General features: G+C 49.6%; 1 protein-coding gene across 1 annotated transcript; it reads right to left on the bottom strand.

Annotated features, from left to right (window-relative positions):
* Positions 1-9,484: 9,484 nt before the first annotated feature.
* LOC127308981 (uncharacterized) lies at positions 9,485-11,849 on the bottom strand. Its single transcript, XM_051339945.2, has 3 exons — positions 11,476-11,849; positions 10,062-11,272; positions 9,485-9,825 (listed from the first exon to the last, which is right to left on the bottom strand). Exons 2-3 carry the CDS (start codon positions 11,251-11,253, stop codon positions 9,794-9,796), a joined length of 1,224 nt encoding a protein of 407 aa, XP_051195905.1. The 5' UTR covers positions 11,254-11,272; positions 11,476-11,849; the 3' UTR covers positions 9,485-9,793.
* Positions 11,850-17,026: the final 5,177 nt, after the last annotated feature.

Below are 17,026 nucleotides of genomic sequence, written 5' to 3'. Positions count from 1 at the left end.
GCGAGGTTGTTCCCCGTGCTCCGGCGAGATGGGCAGGCACGCGACGTCGCCCATGCGGACCCCGCGGCGGCGGATGCTGGCCTTAAACGCCGGGTCCAAGAACGGCGACGCAGAGGGCCCTCTGCTTGTCCATGGTCATCGTCAGGTACCCGGAAGCGGACGACGACCACGGCGCGGTGCGGCGGGAGCGCGCCCTTGCGCCAGCGTCGGACGACGGGCTTCTCCGGCTCGTCGAGCGCGAGCTCGTGCACGGCCAGGGACGACGGCCAGGGTCGCCTCTGAGCTCCGGTTGACGTGCTGCTGGAGGACGTGAGCGGCGCCGGCGAACAGGGACCAGATTGCTTTTTTGTTTTTCTATGTAAGGACCCGATTGCTTTTTCCTTTTCTGTCCCAGGTCCTCTTTGTAAAAAAACGTGGGAGAAAATCTCAGTCCAGATTATTTCACCAAACAACATGTCAGTCCAGCTTGTTTCACCACATCCAGGCTAACAAATAAGGGATAAAATCTGAGCTGAGCTTGTATAAGGGCAACATGTATGAGTGGAGATAGTGATTCTCTGTTGCCCCGGTCTACCAAACTTATTGTTTGGATTATAGCCATGGCTCTTCCAAAAAAATTGTACACGAGTGCCTCTGTTTTGGTTTGCAACCAAACTGACTTGGCTAGCGCTTAATCTGATTCCAATTCAATCAAAAGAAATGTTAACAATGTTTATTTAAAGAATGCAGGCAAGAAGAAACAAAAAAAAATCTCGAGATAGCAAAATCATAAGCGACTACTGCAGTATGTTGAACACCAAAACATTAAACATATTTCTAGTAGTTGTTCTCTCTTTGACAGGATGTTTTTTAGTTGTAGTTGTTAGGAAACGTATCAGGTGAAAATACTGCAAATCTGCAAAAAAAAAAAAATACGGCAGCCGTTTGATTAGAAGAATCTGGAGCATTTTCACTTCCCCTAGTTGTTAGCAAAATGTTGTTGGCTTTACACAGAAAATAGAGCGTTAAATCGTTGTTGGCACGTACTCCTATCAAAGAAAAAAAACATTGATATCAATGTTACAGACCGTTATTTGCTTTTGGTCTTAGGCTTGTTTGCGCATAAATATCAATGTTACACGTACCTAAGATACAGACCGTTGTCCCTTGAATGCTAAAGAGACCGATATATTGATGTTTATTCTCAACGGGAAGATCCGTGCAAAAGCAGGTGTTTGCTACATAAAAAATACGGCAAGGACCGATATATCTTTCCGGTCCTTGCTGAGATTCTTCACCCCGCCAAGCCGCGGAAGGAACCATCTGGGGAGATGGTGGAATCTGGAGGTGACCAGCTCTCGCCTTCGCTGGTGTCCTTCCAAGATTCCCCGCAGGTGGGCGACGAATCTGTCAAAAGCCGTCCTTCTCTATGGAAGGCGCAACGTTTGTCGGAAGAGGATCGTGTGGAGGCTGGCATCGCCACTCCAGTGACTTGGGAGTCTGACCCGGCGGCTATGCGCTCAAAAGAGAGAAGGAGCAAGGCCAACGCCGACCGCCCCTCGCTGGCGCTAAAGATGGTGGCTCAGCAGCTGAGCTTCACTGAAGAAGAGGAGCAGCCACTGGAAAGGGAGGGCGGGGAGGCGCGAAGGATTGAAGAAAAGGCGCTGGAAGGAGAACTGTTCGCGGAGGGTTCCGTGGTGGCAGAACTGGCGGCTCCGATCGTCAGGGCGCCAAGGAGTAAGGCGTCGCCGGTGGCTGCGGCTAGATCAAGCGCCCGTGGAGCAAGCTCTTCCGCGACCCCGATCTTGGAGAAGGCGATCCAACTCGCGAAAGACAAGACCCCAGGTACGTCCAAATCGGTTGACAATTTCGCCATTCTGCAAGATATTCCCGATGCTTCTTTACTTGCGGTTGCGCGAGATAGCTGTGTTGTCTTTCCCTCTACTGCGGGAAACCCTGCTCCCCATCTGTCCATGCTGCGGGCACGCGAATTGGCTCAGGCGGAGCTCGCCCTAGCAAGGGACCGAGCGGCGGAGGAAGCTCTTAAGAAGAAGGTGTCTGAGAAGCAGGACGATCATGGCCAGGAGGCTCAGCAACCCACCGCCACGCCTTCTCCTCCAGTTGGGTCTGGGGCGAGCCGGGCGATGGGTCTTAGACAAGTAAAGAAGAAGAAAATCCAGAAAAAAGCGCTGGTGACAGGGAGAAGGATCCTAACCCGCCAAGCACGGGGTCGTAAGGTGGTTGATCAATGAGGGCCCTTTTCTGGAACATCCGCGGGTTCGGTGTTAGGGGACGCCGAACTTTGCTCAAAGATTATCTTCGGACACACAGAATCGACATCGTTTGCCTGCAAGAGACCATCAAGCAGGAATTCACAGATCAAGAGCTTTCGAGCCTAGAGACTGGGGACAAGTTTGTGTGGTGTTGGCTTCCAGCTAATGGACATTCAGGGGGAATGCTCCTTGGTTTCCGTGACAGCTGTTTCGATGTGGGTGCCATCGACAGGGGCAGATTTTTCATCTGTACTGATGTTATCTGTCGCGCGGACCGGCTGCGGTGTAGAGTTATGGGTATCTACGGTCCTGCTGATCACTCTCGCTCGGCGGAATTCTTACAGGAGATCTCCAACAAAGTGAACAGCGCGGATACCCCCGTCATCATGGGTGGGGATTTCAACCTCATCAGGGCGGCCCATGACAAGAACAATGACAGGCTTAATTGGACCAGGATAGACCTGTTCAATGAACATATCGCATGTTGGGGCCTGCGAGAGATTCCGCGCACTGGGGCGCGCTTCACATGGACCAACAAACAGCTTAATCCAGTCAGGTGTGTGCTGGATCGTGTCTTCATTTCACCTGAGTTGGAGCTGCACTTCCCGCTCTGTGCAGTTGCGGCTGAGACTAGCCTGGGTTCGGACCATACCCCGCTTATCTTTGACTCTGGTGAAGGGAACCCACCTAAGAGCAACCGATTCTTTTTCGAGTCGAGTTGGCTTGAGTCTCAGGGCTTTCAGGCGGCCCTGGAAACAGTCTGGCTCTCCCTTGCCAACAGGGTGGGTGGGAGAGACATCATCGATTGGTGGAATTTTATGAGCACGGGTCTGCGCCAATATCTCAGGGGCTGGAATGCAAACAAAGGCAAAGAGACCAGGCAGATCAAGCAAAACCTGCTGACTCAAATCAAGAGCCTGGATGACAGAGCTGATACGGTGGGTATTGATGAAGAAGAGTGGGCGTTCCGCTACCATCTGGAGGATCAGCTGCTGGAGGTTTTCCGTGCGGAAGAGGAGTACTGGAGACAAAGGGGTCGTGTTCGCTGGGTGCTGCAAGGAGACGCCAACACCAAATATTTCCATGCGATGGCAAATGGGCGCCGCAGGAAGTGTTGCATTTCCTCCCTGGTGTCGGATCAAGGGGTGATCACCGACAAAAGGCTCATACAACAACACATCTATGAGTTCTACCGTATGCTCCTCGGGTCGGAGGAGGCCAGGGTCTGCGGGCTTCTCCCCAATGCTTGGGGCCCAACCGCTCGAGTTTCCCAAGAAGAGAATGAGAGGTTGATGCGCACCTTTACGGAGAAAGAGTTGGAAGCTATAGTCATGGACATGAAATCGGATACAGCTCCAGGCCCGGATGGGTTTCCGGTGTTCTTCTTCAAAAAGTTCTGGGGCCTTGTCAAGATGGGAGTGCTCCACATTCTCAACGACTTCATCCTGGGTAGGATTGACATTGCGAGACTCAATTTCGGGATTCTCTCGCTCATTCCTAAGGTCCTAGGGGCGAACAGAATCACGCAGTTCCGCCCTATTGCTTTGATCAACGTGATCTTCAAAATCATATCCAAAGCCTTCGCAACCAAGCTTGATCCTATCGCGCACCGCATCATTAGCCCAAACCAAACGGCTTTTATTAAGGGCAGATTCATCCTTGACGGGATCTTGGCCCTTCATGAGATAGTCCACGAGGTGAAAGCTAGAAAACAGGGGTGCATCTTGTTAAAGATGGACTTCGAGAAAGCCTATGATCGTGTTAACTGGTCCTTTTTGTTGGAAGTCCTTAGGGCAAAGGGTTTCGACGCTGGGGTCGTACACCGCATCTCGCAACTTGTCATGGGGGGACAAACTGCGATTGCTATCAATGGAGAAGTGGGCCCATTCTTCAGAAACAAGAGAGGGGTCAGACAAGGGGATCCCCTCTCCCCCCTGCTCTTTAACTTCATGGCAGAGGCGCTGTCCAAGATTCTCTCCTCCGCGGCAGCGGCCGGACACATTGCGGGAGTGGTTCCACACTTGATCCCCGGGGGGATTACGCACTTACAATACGCGGACGATACTCTCATTATGATCCAAGATGAGGACTCTCATATTGCAAACTTAAAGTTCCTCCTCATGTGCTTTGAGGATATGTCAGGCCTCAAGATTAATTATCACAAATCTGAGGTGGTGGTCATGGGGACCTCAACTGCCCGGAAGCAGCAGATTGCTGATAGGCTCAACTGCAAACTTGGCTCCTTCCCCTTCATCTATTTGGGTCTCCCCATCTCCGACCGAAAGCTTACCATGGAGCAATGGTTGTTCTTGGTCCGCAAGCTGGCTGGCCGGGTTGAGCCATGGTGGGGCAAGTTTATGTCGTCGGGAGGGCGGCTCATCCTCTCCAACTCCTGCCTAGCTAGCTTGCCACAGTTTGCGATGGGTTTATTCCTGCTTCAAGATGGTATCCATGCAAAGTTCGACTCACACCGGGCCAGATTCTATTGGGAAGGCACAGGTCCGAAGAGGCGCTATCACCTGGTCAATTGGCCTGCTGTTTGCCGACCCAAGGAGTGTGGAGGCTTGGGGCTCCTTAACTCCAAAAAGATGAATTTGGCTCTGATGATTAAGTGGATTTGGAAGTTATACCAAGCTGATAACCCTATCTGGGCGCAGATCATCAGAGGAAAGTACAACTCCGCCAACAACATTTTTGAGGGAACGGGACAAGGGGGCTCCCAATTCTGGCGTAGTCTCCACAAGATCAAACACCTTTTCAAGCTCGGGGCCAAGTTTGAGATTCGTGATGGTAGACGCACCCAATTTTGGATGGACAAATGGACAGGGCATGGGGCCCTCAAGGATAGATTTCCAGAGTTGTTCAACATCGCTAATGCGCAGATGAGCACAGTAGCTCAGGTGTGTGGTCCGAGGGGCACTCTGACCTTCCGAAGATCGCTAGATCCCCAGAATTTGGAGGACTGGCAGCAACTGAGAGCCATCATTGAGCAAACCGCCCTTTCCCAAGGTCAGGACAGGGTCTCCTGGTCCCTGGAACCCTCGGGATGTTTCTCCGTCAGATCCATGTACCTGAAGCTGGCCCAGGGAGCCTCCATTGCTCATTTCCGGGACGTTTGGGCGGCTCGCCTTCCTCTTAAGATCAAGATTTTCTCGTGGCAGCTAGTCCTCGACAAGTTGCCCTCCTGCATCAACATTGCCACTCGGCAGGGGCCAGGCAACGGTTGCTGCAAGCTCTGTGGCAGACCGGAAGACGCGGCACATATCTTCTTTTTGTGCTCCCCGGCGATTTTTTGCTTGGAGCGTTGCCCGCCAGCTGCTGGGCTGCAGTTGGTGCCCAGCCAATTTTGCTCAATTATACGCCATCATCTCTAGTCTTTCGGGTAGATTTAGAAGATGTGTGTGGCTGCTTTTCGTGGCGCAATCCTGGGCCCTTTGGCTCTTTAGAAATAAGATGACCATTGAATCAAAATTCATGAACCACCCCGCTAACATCATCTTTAAAACTATGCTGTTTCTTCAGATGTGGATGCCCCTGGCAAAGCCCCTGGACCGGCCATGGATCGAGCACGCGATTGCCGAGCTCAAGCTTCTTCACGCCGCCTCCAATCCAAGAAGGCCTGATCAAGTCGCCTGAATGCCCCTGGAGCTACCCCTGGTGTTTGTGATGTGCTCTTCGTAGGCCGTTGTTTAGCTCGGACTAGTTCTTTTGGCCAAAGCTGTTGTGCCGCAGCATGTATCTCTTAACTTGTTGTGTTGAACCTGAGGGCTTTATTAATTTAAAGTCGGGCAGTCCATGCCTTTTATCTAAAAAAAACAATACGGCAACCGCAAGCTGCAAGTCACAGAAAAGACATTACTACTGAAGAATGGCTAGAGAAACTAAAATAGATTAGCCAGCCTCTGAAATCCTTTTATATTTTCCCATATGAGTTGAGCAGGACCAACACTAGGCACCTCTGGCAATAGAACGAGCAGATGCCTCAAGCCGCATGTTTCTCCGATGCCTTCATCATTCCTCTCATATAGCGGGTATTTAACTGCACTTATTAATTTGTTTCTCCCCTATTCTCCAGGAAAATTGCCATGTGCAAGCAACTCATGGCTCTGCAGCATCTACTTCCAATGCTTAAGTTAATTTGCCTATTTCAAGGCACACACACATCGCTCACAAGCTCAATCTTCAGCGACACCTCTTTCTGTTTGAAAACTAGCCATAGGTTGTTCAGACCCTTGACTCGATCTGAAGATATTGCAAACTACGGAATAGATTTGCAGATCAGGCCTGTTGTCCTCTTGATCGAAAAGGAATGCTAGAACATGGAAATAAAACAGAGATATATCAGCAGAGAAAATAACATGGAGAAATGCTAGGATTCAGCACAATGCATCATGCGCAATTATCTGTAACAGCCTGGAGCATAACCTGTGTGGCCTTTCCCCATGAGTTTGATCTTATGTGATGCTCTGTAGTCTGTACATGCTAAATGTTTGTACTGTAACATGCAATCCTAATCAATAGATTTAGCCCTCAGGGGGTCTCTGCTATTTGCCATAGAAGAATTAACCTCACCTTAGAGCATCTCCAACAGGCGATATATAACGCGGCGCTATAAATCGGCTTTAGAGCGCGCGCTATGTGGATGCAGCGCGCGGCGCCGGCGAGAGCTTCGCCGGGTGCTGTAAATCGCCGCGCCAAAATCCAGCGCTGAAACGGTCCTTTTGCAGATGCGCTAAAATGCAGCCCCAAAAACCACATTTTCACACAATTACACATCTAAATGGATCAAACAAAACCTAAAAATAGACTGCAAATATAAATATATTAGATAGTTCAACCCACATTTGGTACAACCGAATTTAATACTAAAGATAGACTACACTAATCGGACCACTCGAACTCGGAGGAGTCCGTTGTTGTGGACGACACCGGAGTCGACGACCACTTGAACTCAGAGGAGGAAGAGTCAACGGCGATGGTCCACGGAACGGCGCCCTTCTTCTTCTCCTCCTTCCTCCTCGCGGCCTTCTCCTCGTTGTCCTTCTTCGCGGCCTCCTTCTTGGCCCTCCTCGCCCCCCGATCTTTCTTCTTCGCTGCCTTCATCTCTGCCTTCTCGGCGAAGAAGGCGACCTCCGCGGCCACATCCTTTGGGAAGCGTCGCGCCCACTCGAGGCGCATGCCCTCGTCCCGCTCGGCGAGGAGAAGGCGCTGCTCGAGCTCACGCTGGCGCTGCCTCGCCTCCTGCGTGATGGACGGCAGCGGCGCGAGGTCTTCGGCTTGCTAGTGCGTCGAAACATCGGTGAAGTTCATCGAACGGTGAGGATGGCCGATGCGCCAGGCCATCGCGTCGTTCGCGCGCGCCGCCTCGTTTGTCGTCTCATACGTGCCGAGGCCGATGCGCTAGTCGCCACTCCAGATCTCCGCACTGCGGTACCTGGAGCTCAAGTGGCGGCGGGGAGTCATCACGGTGGAGCAACGTGCGGCCTAAGGTGGAGTAGAGGTGGAGCGGGGCGCGGGTGAGGTGGAGCGGTTGGGTGCGCGCGCGCCTCATTTAATAGTGTGCACTCATTTAATAGTATGCACTAGAAGCGTAGGATGGCGCAAAATCCCACCCGCGTTAATTTTTTTACCACGCGCTGCGTTTTCGAGCGTCTGCTCCCGCGCGCGCGCGCAGTTTACAGCTCCTACCACACGTCCACACTTGTTACACGTTACTGCATTTGTCCTTTTACTTGCGCCGTGTACTGCTTAAGAATCTAACTAATTTATCTACCGTGACCTCGCTACTTACATGGCGTCAACCAAATTTATCAGTACCCTAGCATTGTACCATGTAACTAAAGTTCTGAAACCTTAATCGGGAATTATGCCCATCATGGCATGATCAAAAGATCACCCTTAAGACGGGCAACCGGAGAAAAATTACCAAACTTACTAACAACAGCCAACAACAGCATTGGGAAATAAAGCACTAACAAAACACCTACCAGCTAGAGCTAGTGACATGTTTCATCACAAGATCCATGCTGCCTCCAAGTTATCCCCTTTCCTGTTGACTAGGGTGGCATCCTGCTCTTCAGATTCTGTCACCATAACAAGGATTCTCCAACAATGAATAACATGATACAAATTTATATCCTGCTGTAAAGAAGAAGAAAAATACCCACATATGAAGGAAATGCAAAAGAGAGACAGGCGTGCCATGTAAATCAAAGCTATCTCCATGACATGCAGAAAACCAGCCAGCTCACAATACAATTTGTTGTGCCCATGAAGGGCGAACAAAGTTAATTAGCTATCAGGCATTTCTGACAGAGCAATACCTCTTCCATATGTATAGGCACAGGAAGCACAGATAAATCTGTGCTGATTCTTTTGAGTGAAACATTTTGTCTAAGAAGTAAGGACACTCTTTGAATCAATCTAGAAATTATGGAAAACCAAAATAATTGCAATGATCGCTATAGATTTGCACTCTATGACCAAACATATGAAGATCTTCATCTCACTACATGGGCAATGAAGTCTACTATTATGTCCATGGTAGGCCAAAAAAATATGCAACAAATAACGAACAAATACCTAACACTGAGAACCAACCTGAGGTTGGGTGGTTAGGAGGATGGTTGTATCCTCAGCCCACCAGAGTTCAAATCCCAGGTTTGACATCTGTGTGTCTCATAAAGGCGGAATATTCATTCAGTGGGAGGCGATGTTCCCGTCGACAGCGAGGCGCCTGTGGTGACTTCGTCAATTTCAAGATCCAATCCGTTGGCTCAGTCTTTCGGAGGTGCTCATAGGGGTAGGGTGTGCGTTCATAGGGGTGAGTGTATGCGCGTGTATGTGAGCGTCTGCGTTTGTACTTTGTTTCTCAAAAAAAAAAAATACCTAACACTTTTTGTGGAGTTACTGAAGCATAAAATCTCTACGAGATATTTGCCCATATCACATCAGCATGTACAGCTCAAGATTCCAGTTTACGTGTTATACTCTTCAGTAACATTGCTTGCTAAAAAACTACAGTAACAATGGTACTTGACACATAGCACTAATTAAGTTCACAACGTAAATTAAGACATGTCAGCAAGAAATCATGCAGAACTGCAGAAACATCATCATCCCTTGAGAGACCGAAAATACTAGCTATGCTACCTCTTTTGGGATAATATAGAGATTGGATCAAAGCTGGTACAGCAAACTGTAAAGTTTTAAAAATGGGAAGACTGAGCTGCTGTCTGAAGATGTGTTTTTAAGCTAATTAAACAACAGATCATGTAGCTGACACTGCAAGAAATTAGAGATTCATTACAAGATAATCCATTCCCGGTTACATACGCCAACGGGCAATGACGCAGCTAAATTCACGAGATTAATGACAAAAGCCAACACCACACTATAGGAAAACAAGTACCGCTGCACAAAAGCAGCTACTAAATACTGACTCAACGGATCATAAGACCCATGTCACCTCCAAGTGGTGATCTTTCCTAAACAGGGTGAGAGTGGCCTGCTTCTCTTATTAATATTCCAACCATATGTAGTCAAGGAGTCGCATTGGCGGGGTTCACCATTTCTGGAAATAAAGTTGTCAGTGAGATTTAAAAAAGGAGAAAACATGACTTTAAAAAATTGCCTATTAGGTAGACATAAGCATAATTAGGTGTTACGTTCGGGTGTTACATAGCACTCATAGTTTGCTTAAAAGATATATGTATCACGACTGAAACATGAAATGTAACTTTTGATCTGATTTATGTTATTACTTGAGAATTATTCCCAGATCATAAAACAAAGGACATACACACATACCTCGAGGAGTGTAGAAACTCATGTATGGCATCAAATAATGAAAGATTTCTCTCTTCCATAGCTTCTTCACACTTCGTGACTTGAGATTAATCCCGTATATACCAAGATCTGTGGTCACGAAAATGGTATCACTACCCTCCACAGATCCAACCAGTGTAAGTCTTAACTTGGGATTTTGGATGGGGAGGAGTTCTTTCAGATTGATGACTCTATGTTGATTCCATGACAGAACCCCGTCGAAACCCATCTGCCTTGACCACAGGTGGAGGTTTAACATGTCCAATCGTGCAAACCCCAAACTACCATCCTCCGTCGCCATGAGGATAGTTTCACTATCACCGTCTGCGCCAGTCTCCAGCGGCGGCACATCAATCAGTGATAAGCAATTAGATGCCAAGTCACACTTGAGAATAGCTATCGCCACGCCACTATCACCATTCTTAATCACTAAATAAAGTGCTTCTTCGATGAGGACCTGGGGCTTAAAATCAATGCATGCACTCACACCCACAAGATCAAGATCAGCGGACAACTCAGTCCACTCATCTGCAAGAGAGAGATCAGGGCATGGCTTGCTCCCTTCACCCATCTGCGGCAAGGATATGTATGCGCATGCAACACAACCGACATCACTCTTGTCCAGGGTGACCAAGACCACCCGGAAGGGGCCCTCCTCACATGCGCGGTGGTCGCAGCGGGCCACGGCGCAAATCACTGCGGCCGTAAGGCTCTGGGATTCCACGATATCTCGAGCTTGGGGCCCATCCAGCTCCCTCCGGCTGCCTGTCAAGGGGTTCCAAACGAGGAACTTGGCGGCTAACCCCTCGGCGGCTAATGCAGTTGCATCCACAAGGAGAACGCGGCCATGGCGGCAGTCCCACGGCTCATAGAACCAGCACCCCCAGTCATCGTCGGGAATGCGCGCACGGAACTTTGTGGCGGGTTCGTAGTACGGAACCCTGTCGTACTCGTCCCTTCTGTATCCCGAGGAATAAATGGGCGGGCAGTAAATGAAGCCCAACATAGGCGGAGCTCCATGGAACTTGCGGTAGAGACCGCCGAAGCGAGGGCCGGAGAGGGTGTCGAGCCAGAGCTTGCTGGCCAGGGATGCGCGCACGAGGCACTCCGGCTCGTCCGGCGGGAGGCGAAGGAAGACCTCCTCGAGAAGCTCGTCCGGCAGTGGCGGCGACATGCTCGGTGGAGGCGAGTACCTGCACAAACAGAATTCATTCAAAATGAGACTGCATAAACTGAAAAAAAAGGAGGGCCGAGTTCGTCGGGGCATTCCGATAAGCACCTAGTGTGCGGTGATCGGAACGGGCAGCAGACCATATATGATGTATCCAATTCAAGGAGTACAGCTCGCTTACTGCCATGGAAAGGAAAGAATGAGGACGGAGGGTTCCTTCCTTACCTAGAGGAGAAGAGAAGCGATGGATCCCCTCCGATCCACTCCAGCAGCTAGGTGAAGGCCAGAGCCAGGAGGGAGACGATGTCGGATCCGAGAGAGAGAGACCAAAGGATATGGAAATTGGCCGGTGGAGGCGAGGGTTTAGGGTGGGGAAAAGTGCAAGATGCGGCGGCAGAACACCAGGGGGCGGCCGGCGGTGGGCGGGATGGCGCGGATTAGGCAGGAAAGGAGGTAGAGCTACGAGAAGTGGCGGCGCAGCAACAGGGGAGGGGGAGCGATCGCCGGCGGCAGGCCGGGAGGCGGCGCAACGGCATCCCTGTGCAGGAGAGAGGCGATGGAGTTTGGTCTGCAAAGGTGCCACAAAATTGTAACCGTAGTGGCAAAGACATAGGGTGTGTTTGGTGTGGCATGACCAAAATTTTGGCAAGTTCTTTGTTTGGATTATAGCCATGACTCTTCCAAAAAATTTGTACACTAGTGCCTCCGTTTAAACCAAACTGACTTGGTTTGCTTAGAGCATCTCTACCGGCAGCCCCAAATAGACGTCTTGGTACTGCCGTATGGGGACGCCGGCAGAGCATCCTCTATTTGGGAATGCTGCTCCCACGCTGGCGCCCCCAAACTGATGGCCTCGATAGATTTTAAAATTTAAAATCAAAATTTTAAAACGATACGAAATTTGTACAAATTTATCGCAAATTTAAACTAAAACACTAAATAAAGCATCTAGGTGCGCCGGGAGTCGAAGGCGCTGAAATCCAGGTCGTCGCCGCCGTCGCTGGATGGCCTGAAGGACCAGCTATCGTCTTCGTCGGCCTTATCCTCCTTTGGCGCCGATAGCTCGAATGGTCCGGCGAGGTCGACAGTTGGCGTCGTGGTCCCTGGCGGACCACACTGTCGCCCCCGCGGGTCGATTGCGATATGCCAGTAGTCTTCATCGACGGAGCGGCCGACCATGTACTGTAGGGCGGGGAACTCCTCCTCGTCGCCGTCGCCACGGAGGGCCACCTACGCCTCGGCCTCCTTCTCCCACCATTTCTTCTTCACCGACGGAAGGGATGGGACTATTTTCCAGGCTTTTTCTGATATAAAAACGAAACTGAGGTATCCTTTTGCAATGGAAATAATTATTCTGACAGCTTGGGGCATTTGGATTTCAAGGAATAATAAAATCTTCAACAATTAACAATCAGACACCAAGTCTTGAAACTTGGAAAATTATATTCCTCCAAGAAGCAAAGTTGCTCATTTATAGAATGAAGAAGAAGCATGCAGATACTTTTAAAGAATGGCTACAATCTCAGATTTAGACTAGTTTGTTTTTCTGTTTCTTCCTTCTTTTTTTCTTTTTAAAGAGGATCTCCCTCTTTTCTGTATTGATACAACTATGATTAATATAAAAATTGCAGTGGGTTCACCCACTGTTTCACCTTCAAAAAAAGAAGAAGTGGTGGCGAGGCCGCGGCGTCCTCCTCCTTGACGCGAGGGCAGCGGCCCGACCCGTCGTCCGACGGGCCGGAGCAGAGGACGCGCGCCTCGCCTCGTCGCGGATGACGACGCCTCCCGGAGGAGGAGCGGGCGCGATCGAGCGCGTGCGCGTGCGCGCAACGGCAGACGACGATCCGGTGCGCGAGCTTCCGGACGTCGCGGTCCTTTCCGGCGCCCTCTGCAGGGTCGGCGCCACCGCCATGCCCACCGCCTGCTGTAAGTACACCGGCTCCCGTTGCCCGCGGACGCGCGGACGGAATCCGTACTGGCGGAGCGTGTCGTCGACGTCGCGGTCGTACCACCAGGCACGGCGGCTGACGGTGTTGAAGCGGCCCCCCCGAGCGGTTGGCCGTCCGCGCGAGCTCGACGGAGCGCTCGTCTTCAAAACGCAATGCCCAGGTCGGGCTGTCCAGAGCGTTGTCCGGTAGGCTCCTCTCCTCCGGCGTCATCTGGTTCCGCCGTTCCCTGCCAAAGGCCCACATCTGTGCTCCTGGCGGTGGCGGCAGCGGCACAACGAAGCCGCTGTTGGAGACGTGCCACCTGTGCGGCAACTTGAACTGTACTAGCACGGGGATATGGTGCCAGTACAGTACGTCGGCCTCGTCGAAGCTAAGCTGCGTCGAGCGGAGCATGCTGCCGCCGGCCTGGTCGTTGTGTGCCATCGTCGGCTGGGTGCGTGGGAGTTTGCGCGGAGGTTGGACGACGGCGGCTAGGGTTGGACGGCGGGGAAACACGAGTAGTGTGCGCCAGTGGGGTTTTAAGGGAGGCGGCGGACGCGCATTGAAGGCGCGTGGGTAAGGTAGGTGGATGTCGCGTGGCAAGTCGCCGCCCTCGCTGTTGGAGATATGCCCAAGAGGCAATAATAAAAGTGGTTATTATATATCTTTATGTTTATGATAAATGTTTATATACCATGCTATAATTGTATTAACCGAAACATTGATACATGTGTGTTATGTAAACAACAATGAGTCCCTAGTAAAGCCTCTTAACTAGCTTGTTGATTAATAGATGATTAGTTTCATAATCATGAACATTGGATGTTATTAATAACAAGATTATATCATTATGTGAATGATGTAATGGACACACCCAATTAAGCGTAGCATAAGATCACGTCATTAAGTTATTTGCTACAAGCTTTCGATACATAGTTACCTAGTCCTTATGACCATGAGATCATGTAAATCACTTATGCTGGAAAGGTACTTTGATTACATCAAACGCCACTGCGTAAATGGGTGGTTATAAAGGTGGGATTAAGTATCCGGAAAGTATGAGTTGAGGCATATGGATCAACAGTGGGATTTGTCCATCCCGATGATGGATAGATATACTCTGGGCCCTCTCGGTGGAATGTCGTCTAAATAGCTTGCAAGCATATGAATGGTTCATAAGAGACCACATACCACGGTACGAGTAAAGAGTACTTGTCAGGAGACGAGGTTGAACAAGGTATAGAGATACCGATGATCAAACCTCGGACAAGTAAAATATCGCGTGACAAAGGGAATTGGTATCGTATGTGAATGGTTCATTCGATCACTAAGTCATCGTTGAATATGTGGGAGCCATTATGGATCTCCAGATCCCGCTATTGGTTATTGGTCGGAGAGAGATCTCGACCATGTCTACATAGTTCGCGAACCGTAGGGTGACACACTTAAGGTTTGATGTCGTTTAAGTAGATATGGAATAAGGAATGGAGTTCGAAGTTTTGTTTGGAGTCTCGGATGGGATCCAGGACATCACGAGGAGGTCCGGAATGGTCCGGAGAATAAGATTCATATATAGGAAGTCATATTCCAAGTTTGGAAATGATCCGGTGCATTTATGGCAGGTTCTAGAAGGTTCTAGAAAAGTCCGAAAGAAATCACCATGGAAAGTGGAGTCCCGAAGGGACTCCACCTTGCATGGCCAGCCAAACCCTAAGGGGTGGAGTCCCAGGTGGACTCCACCATAGGTGGCCGGCCACCCCACCTAAGGGAAAGGTGGGAGTCCCACCTTGGGTAGGACTCCCCCCTTGAGTAGGTTTCCCACCTATGGGAGGTTTTGTTGTTGGGGTCTGATGACCCACAAGTATAGGGGATCGCAACAGTCTTCGAGGGAAGTAAAACCCAATTTATTGATTCGACACAAGGGGAGACAAAGAACACTTGGAAGCCTTAACAACGGAGTTGTCAATTCAGTTGCACCTGGAAACAGACTTGCTCGCAAGGGTTTATCAGTAGTAACAGGTTTATAGCAGTAGCAGTAGTGAAATAACAGCAGCAGAGTAACAGAGACAGCAGTAGTGATTTTAGTAAACAGCAGGATTAAAATACTGTAGGCACGGGGACGGATGACGGGCGTTGCATGGATGAGAGAAACTCATGTAACAATCATAGCAGGGCATTTGCAGATAATAATAAAACGGTGTCCAAGTACAAAGCAATCAATAGGCATGTGTTCCATATATAGTCGTGCGTGCTCGCAATGAGAAACTTGCACAACATCTTTTGTCCTACCAGCCGGTGGCAGCCGGGCCTCAAGGGAAACTACTGGATATTAAGGTACTCCTTTTAATAGAGTACCGGAGCAAAGCATTAACACTCCGTGAACACATGTGATCCTCACATCGCTACCATTCCCTCCGGTTGTCCCGATTTCTGTCACTTCGGGGCCATCGGTTCCGGACAGCGACATGTGTATACAACTTATAGGTAAGACCATAAACAATGATTATCTTGATGAAACAATAACATGTTCAGATCTGAGATCATGGCACTCGGGCCCTAGTGACAAGCATTAAGCATAACAAGTTGCAACAATATCATCAAAGTACCAACTACGGACACTAGGCGCTATGCCCTAACAATCTTATGCTATTACATGACCAATCTCATCCAATCCCTACCATCCCCTTCAGCCTACAGCGGGGGAATTACTCACACATGGATGGGGGAAACATGGCTGGTTGATGTAGAGGCGTTGGCGGTGATGGCGGCGATGATCTCCTCCAATTCCCCATCCCGGCGGAGTGCCAGAACGGAGACTTCTGGCTCCCGCGACGGAGTTTCGCGATGTGGCGGCGTTCTGGAGGGTTTCTGGCGACTTCGACTTCTTCTCGTGCGTTTTTAGGTCGAGGCCGATAAATAGTCCGAAGGAGGGCGTCGGAGGCCGGCCGAGGGGGCCACACCACAGGGCCGCGCGGGCCCCCCCTGGGCCGCGCCGCCCTATGGTGTGGGGCCCTCGGGCCTCCACTTCAATTGCCCTTCTGGCTCCGTTAGTTTCCTGGGAAAATAGGGCCTTCTGCATAAATTCCGAGGTTTTTCCCGAAAGTTGGATTTCTGCACAAAAACGAGACACCAGAGCAGTTCTGCTGAAAACAGTGTTAGTCCGTGTTAGTTGCATCCAAAACACACAAATTAGAGGCAAAACAATAGCAAAAGTGTTCGGGAAAGTAGATACGTTTTGGACGTATCAACTCCCCCCAAGCTTAGCTTATTGCTTGTCCTCAAGCAATTCAGTTAACAACTGAGCGATAAAAGAACTTTCACGAACACATTTGCTCATATGATGTATATATTCTCATGTTATGGCTAATACTCGAGCAGTTCATAATGAGATATATGCAAATAAGATCATCTAACAGCTATGTCAATCATGGAGAGGTACCAACAATTAATAAGAAGCATCATGAATCATGTGTATAAGCAAGATTGCAATGTTCATAAGAGAGTATGATAAAGTGGTATCTCTGGCCTGTATTTGGTTGGCAAAACATAAATGCCCGGCACCTCGGAGTTCATAGAAAGACTAGAAGTAGTGATTGTCAAAAGATAAATGCATCAAAGTTATACCACAATCAATCATATTTTGAGACAAGCATATTGTACTAAGAATGACAGTTGTGCTCTCAAGATAGTGCTCAAAGAAATAATGGAGACACAACATAAAAGTAAAAGATTGACCCTTCGCAGAGGGAAGCAGGGATTAACATGCGCTAGAGCTTTTCATTTTTATAAAGACAGGAGTAAAATTATTTTGAGAGGTGTTTGTTGTTGTCAATGAATGGTAATGGGTA

The sequence above is a fragment of the Lolium perenne genome, chromosome 6, assembly GCF_019359855.2.
Source record: "Lolium perenne isolate Kyuss_39 chromosome 6, Kyuss_2.0, whole genome shotgun sequence".
NCBI lineage: Eukaryota > Viridiplantae > Streptophyta > Magnoliopsida > Poales > Poaceae > Lolium > Lolium perenne.
The sequence above is the reverse complement of the archived record's forward strand: the minus strand, read 5'-3'. Positions and strand labels throughout refer to the sequence as shown.